The 6,806-nt window shown below is 47.3% G+C and overlaps 1 protein-coding gene across 1 annotated transcript in view; it reads right to left on the minus strand.

Annotated features, from left to right (window-relative positions):
• The window catches only part of DNAH10 (dynein axonemal heavy chain 10), a 126,154-nt gene that overhangs the window by 101,127 nt on the left and 18,221 nt on the right, over nt 1–6,806 (minus strand). Inside the window, exons 13-17 of the mRNA XM_006149228.2 lie at nt 5,567–5,743; nt 3,802–3,927; nt 3,156–3,328; nt 1,657–1,808; nt 790–954 (exon numbers count right to left, since the gene is read on the minus strand). Coding sequence (XP_006149290.1) covers nt 790–954; nt 1,657–1,808; nt 3,156–3,328; nt 3,802–3,927; nt 5,567–5,743 — 793 coding nt within the window. The remainder of the gene's footprint in view (nt 1–789; nt 955–1,656; nt 1,809–3,155; nt 3,329–3,801; nt 3,928–5,566; nt 5,744–6,806) is intronic.

Here is a 6,806-nt window from a genome sequence, read left to right on the forward strand (position 1 = left end):
TCTCAAAAAAAAAAAAAAAAAAAGACGCAATTCACAGGGCTGGCAGGTGGAATGGTGGTTAAGGTGCTAGACTCCCTCATGGCTGACCATGGTTCAAGTCCCAGGATTGGCGACTTGCTTTCTCACTTTCCCTCTCTCTGTCTGTGTCTCTGTCTCTGTCTGGTCAAATTAAAATAATACTAATAAATAAAGTTAAATAAAGAATTCTTTCAATAAAAAACACAATTCACTTGGCCATTACATAGTTATGGACAAAAGTACAGCTGATGTTCGCAAATTTGAGAACGCGTGGGCCAGCTGGTGTGGTGGAATTGAAGGTGGCTGGATCCCACATGGCCAACTGTGCTGTGTGAGCCCCAGATCCGCAGCTTGAAAACACCGTGGACACGTGCACACGTGCTCAAACTCCTGAAAGGAGAGACGGCTGACAGGGAAGGGACTGCAGTATGACCAGGCCCAGGGCTGCTGTCCCTCCCTCTCTTTCTCTTTCCTTTTTCTCTCTTTCTCTCTCTCCATCTCCAGGGAATACATTATTCTAGCAAAATTAAAAAAAAAAAATTGTAGAGCTATCTAAGCAATACGTAAAACATGACAAAAAAGTAAAGATTACCCACGATTTTTTCAAGAAATGACTAAAATCATTAGGAATTGTTTTATTCTATGAATGGACTAAATATAAATAAATTATTCATAATAAATAAATATAACTTACATTTATTATAAATACCTATGTTCATGACTAAGAAAGCGTTTCATTCCTCTCATAACTCGAGAACAAGTCAGACCTACCTGGGAGCTCTTCGTCACTTTTGGGCGCTGGGTATTTAAAGAGATTTACAGCCTCTATTAATGTAAGCCTGGAAGAAATGTCATCTGCATTTTTGTGAATCTGGTGGACCAGGGACTCGAACTTCCCGATGGCCTGTTTGCACCGAGTGATGTAGTCAGCAATACCTGTGAAGTAAAAAAGAGAAAAAACAAAGGTGGCTCCCAACTCTTTCCTCTCACCAGCATCTGCAAGACTGCTCTTGTTCCAGCATCTCGAGGGCCTGAGGTGCCAAGGATCCATGGAGCACCTGGAGGCACTGTGCCCAGAATCAACCAAGCAACACGTTCCTCTGGACAATGTGAGCATCATCAGGCCGGCCCTATCGCCTGATGGTCAAGGGAGCTGGATCCCACACCATCAATTTGAGTCCCAGCCCTGGTGGCTTGAAGGCGTTCGTGGAACGTGTGCCTGTGTGCCCCAAATCCCCGCAAAATGGGGAAACGGGGGAAAGGGCTGCAGCTTGACCACGTCCCCTTGGGGTCGCTTTTCTCTCTCCCCTTTGTCTCTGTCTCTCTGTCTCTTCCTGGCAAGCATACACGCCCTCTGGTGGTTAAAAATTAAAAAGCAAAGGTCACTTTATTTTTGGAGGAGAAAGCTTTGGGTTGATAGAGCGTCGAAATGTCATTCCACCTCATCTTTACCCCTCACCAAAGCTAGGAGATTCATTCTAAGTTCCATGAAGTGTATTTTATTAATCCCGAAACACTCTTTGTTAACCACGTCCATTCAATATTTGCATGCAAAAATTGTAATTCAAATAAAATTATCTGAGAGAATTATTTTTGCATGCTGAAGTCTAAAAGGCAAAGACAAACTGGATTACGTACCTAGTGAGTTCCAGTTCAGCCGCTTATACCCAGACCTAAACACTCTGACTAACTCCTGCGCGTGGTCGTCCAGAAGGACCGTCTCCGCCTCGTTCAGTGTCCCGACGAGCATGTGGTAATGATCCAACATCCGCTGGATCCCATCCGTGTACCTGCACGCCACAAGGTCATTAACACCAAAACAGTACAATTTAGCTTGTGAAAACCTGAACAGGGCCAGGACGTTAAGGCACTGGATCCCACATGGCTGACTTCATGGTTTGAGTCCCAGACCCAGTGGCTTGGAAATCACACCGGGTTGTGCATGCGTGCATGCCCAAAATCTCAAGAGGAGGATGGAAGAGGGAAGAGTGTGGCGTGGCCATCCTCACCTTGGAGGAACTGTCTCGCTTCCTCTCTCTCTCAATCTTTGTTTCTGTCTCTGGTGAGTGAGTGTGTCCTATAGCAAGAAAAACTAAGCAGCAAAGGAAACGCTGAACAACCTCCTTAACAGGTTCGAATGACCATGACCTGCCTGTCACCCAGGCAGTCACGCACACCGGCTGACACTGCTCTGCAGGCTGAGGCCCCACGGGAGGCTGGGTTTGATTCCCAGCTCACCCTGAAAATCCAGGCACAGCGGCACACGCCTGCGGTGCAGTGCTCAGGAGGCTGAGGTAGGAGGACGACAGCACTGTAGACCATCTTTGTTTTTTTGTTTGCTTGTAAAAAAAAAAAAAAAAAAAAAACACTGGGTCAGTTCTACAGCCTAGTGAAGAGAGCCAAATTTCACATGGCTGATCCCAGTTCAAATCCCAGCCTTGGCACTTTGACAAGTACACCAGGTGCATGTGCATGCGTGCCCCAAATCCCTTTGGGATGCAGAAATGGAGGAGAAGGGATGGAGACCATGTCCCATCAGGGACTGCTTTCTCCCTCTTTCTCTCGACTTCTCTCTGGTACATACTCTTTAGCAATATAACTGATCGTTTTTTTAAAAAATCACGGACTAGCCTACAACCATAATTGAGAAACTTTGATCATGAGCTTTTAAAAAATGTGAAATAATGCCACTTTTGCTGTCTTTTTTTGACAAAATTTGTTACTTTCCATTAAAATGTCGAGGTGAACATGTTACAGGCATATTATTGTCCTTTTGGGTTGATGAGTAAATCCATACTTAAACATTTCTTAGTTTTAACCTCTAATACGGCGACTATTGTCAGATATAAAATCCACAGAAATGAAAGCTTCCAGAGAGAGGGTCCTCAGTAACTTTCTAGAGCACAAACTTTCTAGAGGGCCAAGACTAGAAAGTTTCTTGCAGATCTAAGAGGAGCATCTTTTTTTTATTTTTAAAGAATTATTTATTTAATTTTATTATTATTATTATTTAATATGGCCAGAGAGAGAGAAAGAAAACAAGTCACCAGGTCCAGGACCAGAACCACGGCTGACCACGTGGGAGTCCAGCGCCTTAACCACCACACCACCTGCAGGCCCAAGGAGCATGTTCTCACCTGAGGAATTTGTCCTCCTGGAGAGCAACGTTTCTTGCTAATTCGGGGACAGTGAACCCCAGCTGTTCCAAGTACTTGGTCTCGTTAATAATCTCTCTGAGAGCAGGGGAGAAGTTGATTGTAAAGACACTGCCCTTCTCCAAGGAGGTGGCCTCCTCAGCACTGGTCGAAGACTGCGGGAGAGAGGGAAAGGTGGCCCGAGGAGCAAGTGGGCTGCACCACCCGAGGAAAAAGCGAACCCATAGCAAAGTAAAAACTAACAATAATAAATAAAGTAAATAGTTTTAAAATAAAAGATAAGGGCGGATCAGGCAAAATGCACTTCTCTACAGGTTAAAAATGGTGGAGTGATCCACTGGTGGCTCAAGGAACACTGCGTGTTACGTCATCGGCCCAGCTCATCTGACGAATGTGGAGACAGGTTTAGAATAGAGCCACTTGCCTGAGGCACCTACGGCCAACCCATTCCAGCCCGTCCCCCTAACCAGGACCTTCTGCCGTCTGCACTCTCTCCTTTCGCCTCTCTTCTCCCAGGTCAATGCTTGCATTCCCTGTCTTTGATTTGGGACGCACCTACCGGTATCCTGCACACCCATGACTCGAACTCAAGACCCGGCCCCACGCCCTGGTCCGCCAGCAGCAGCACCTTAGTGAGCAGGCTCTTCTTCATGAGGCTCGGGAGGACCTGCTCCGTCGTCTCCTTCCACTGCTCGTACTTCTTGTCCTCGTACTCCTTCATGGTCTTGGCCACTTCCAGGTATTTCTGCTTCACCTGAGGAATGCAAGCCCGTCATTCTGTCCTCGGGAACGGCATGTTCGCATCTCTCTCTATGGAGATGAGGGGGCTTCGAAGAGTTTGTGGGCAAATGGAACGAAAGTGTAAGCTTATTTCGGTGCAAAATATCCTTGAAGTCCACACATAGTATTGTCATAATACACATTCTCCATAAATTATTTGAAGGCCCCATAAATATATTTTAGAAAAGGAAATGAGGGGCTGGCAGGTGGCATGGTGGTTGAGGCACTGGACACCCACATGGCTGAATGTGGATCGAGTCCCAGACCTGGTGGCTTGCTCTCTCTCTCGCTCTCGCTCTCTCTCTGTTTCTCTATTCAATTTAAAATAAATGAATAAATAAATAAAGTTAAATAAAATAATTCTTAAAAAAATTTAAGGAAAAGAAAAGAAAACAGATTTGTTTTATTTTGGAGCGTTTGTGTGAGATGGTATTCCTTAGGATCTGGGCTGAATAGCAGGGACTTCCGGGCTTCTTCTGGTACCTGTGAGCTGAGACTGGCTTTTTCCATGTTTAAATGATTAGAAGGAAATCCAAGGACAACTGTGCTTCCTGAGACTTGGAAATTATACCAGATTCAAAGTGCAACAGCCATAAATGAAGTTTTATTGGGACACAGCCATGCCTGTTCATTTCCATATTGTCGGGAGCTACTTCCTTACAACAATGGCAGGTTGCGGAGTGGCAACAAGGACCACGTGACCTCCAGAGGCCTTAGGCATGGCCTACCTAGATCTTTAAAGAAAATGCGTGCCAGCATCTGCTCTATAACAGACAAAATGCTACAGGTTGGGGGGAAGGGATAGTGTCAAAAAGGCAGAGGTCATCCTCCAGGGACACCGAGGACCGAGGGCATACAGAGGTAACCTCTTTGTGGAGGATGGTCTGCTATCTGGATGCCAAAGAGACAGAACACAAGAGGTAGTTTTCAGGCTGAGCCCTGGGCTGGCCCCTGGAGCCTGGTGGTAAAGGGAGCTGGATCTCATACAGGTGACTGCAGTTCGAATCCCGGCTCTAACAACTTGAAAAACATGCTGGGCACATGTGTGTGCAACCCCAAATCCCACCAGGATGAAGAAACAGAAAAGAAGGGATTGTGGTGTAATCATGCCCTGTTGAGGGGTACTCTCGCCCTCTCTGTGGCTCTCTATCTCTCTCTGGCAAGCTCACGCATCCTCTGGCAATCAAATAAATAAACGTGAGCCTGTGCCAGGCGCATGCGCAGGTGTGCCTAAAATCCCGAGGAGAATGGAGGAGAATGGACTGCTACATAGCCATCCCCCTGGGGGGCTGATTTCTCACTTTGTCTCTTTGTCTCTCCCTGACTCTCTGGCAAGCATACACACCCTAAAACAAAAATCTCTCTCTAAAAATAAATAAATAAACAAATTAATGAATTAATGTAAGCCCTAAATCGTGGTGCACAGGAAGGACCTCTACCTGTAGGTGTGGATTTGGGATAGAGCTGCTTCTCACACAGGCAACCCTCCGTGGCCTACACTGGGTGTCCTCACCTGGACATAATGGTTCTCCTGGGTGACAGCAGAGAGGCCCCCCCACCTAGGAATTAAAACCTGAAACACAAAAGGAGACGGTCCCAGCGGAGCGACAGACCTCCTGCCCTCGCTCGCTGTTCAGTATCTCCTCCACTTCCTGAAACCTGAGGATGGTGTGCTTGATGCGATGGAACAGAGACCGTTCCCAGTAGATGGCGCCCGCCACCGGGGGGTGATTCTTGTACAGCGGCGGGTTTTCGAGGTTCTGGACAAAGATTTTATTCACTATGTCAATCTGAAAAGCAATCAAAACGGATTCTGTAAATGATAAACATCACCATGTCAGACAACGAAGACTTCAGTCGCGAGTTGAATCTTTAAAGAAATGAACGTTGGAATACCAGCGAACAGTCTAAGCTATGGGGTAGGACTTCTAGGACTCCCTTATGAGTTACGACTTTTTCGTATGCTCTCTGGTCGTTTCTTTGGTTCCACAGTGATGCAAAGCTCCAGACTGTAATTTGAGATGCACACTGTGTGTATCAGTTTGACAGAATCATTAGCAACCATGGGATGTGCTCTAGAAATGACCAGGGACTGACCTGCGTTTTAAAAGAAGCATTTCTGAGCTCTCAACGGGGTAGTCAGATGTGCAGGCACAATAATGACCTACGCCCTGACCCAAAAATCTGACATGCGGACCCCTAGGACCTGTGACCACGCTCCATCACGTGACCCGGGACTCCAGCCAATCAGCTGACCATAACAGAGACGGTCCTGGCTTTCTGGGCAGGTGCACTGCAACCACAGTCCCTAAGACAAAGAGGAGGAGGCGGAGAAGAGGGCAGCGTGGCCTGACATGGAGCCGTCCATGGCCGGCTTTGCAGGGGAAGGCGGCCACGAGCCTCTAGAATCGAGGAAAACCAAGAAACGGCTTCTCTATGGTGACTCTAAAACGGAAGGGAGCCCTGCCAACACCTTGACTGGGACCCAATGAGGGGGCCAGATGGTGGCTCAGCCGTAACAGAGCTAGACCCACATGGGAAGGTCCTGGGTTCATGTCCTGAGGCCTCTCTGAACCATGCCAAGGGCATGCACACCTGGCCATGAGCCTGGCTGCCTGAGGCTGGGGCGGATTGTGGCATGAAGACCCTATTGGGGGTTCCCCTCTCTCCCTCTCCAGAAAAGAAAAAGAAACGAACCCAGTGAGACCTGTGGCAAACCTTGGACCTCCAGCACCATAATAACTGCACTGCGGGAAGTCACTCAGGCTGTGGTGACCTGTTGCCATGACAACAGGAAACGACTTCATCAGGAGGCCCCGTGAGCCTTTATGTATCATGTATGCTGACGGACTG

This window comes from Tupaia chinensis, unplaced genomic scaffold, assembly GCF_000334495.1.
Source record: "Tupaia chinensis unplaced genomic scaffold, TupChi_1.0 Scaffold000258_1, whole genome shotgun sequence".
In the NCBI taxonomy this organism is placed as follows: Eukaryota; Metazoa; Chordata; class Mammalia; order Scandentia; family Tupaiidae; genus Tupaia; species Tupaia belangeri.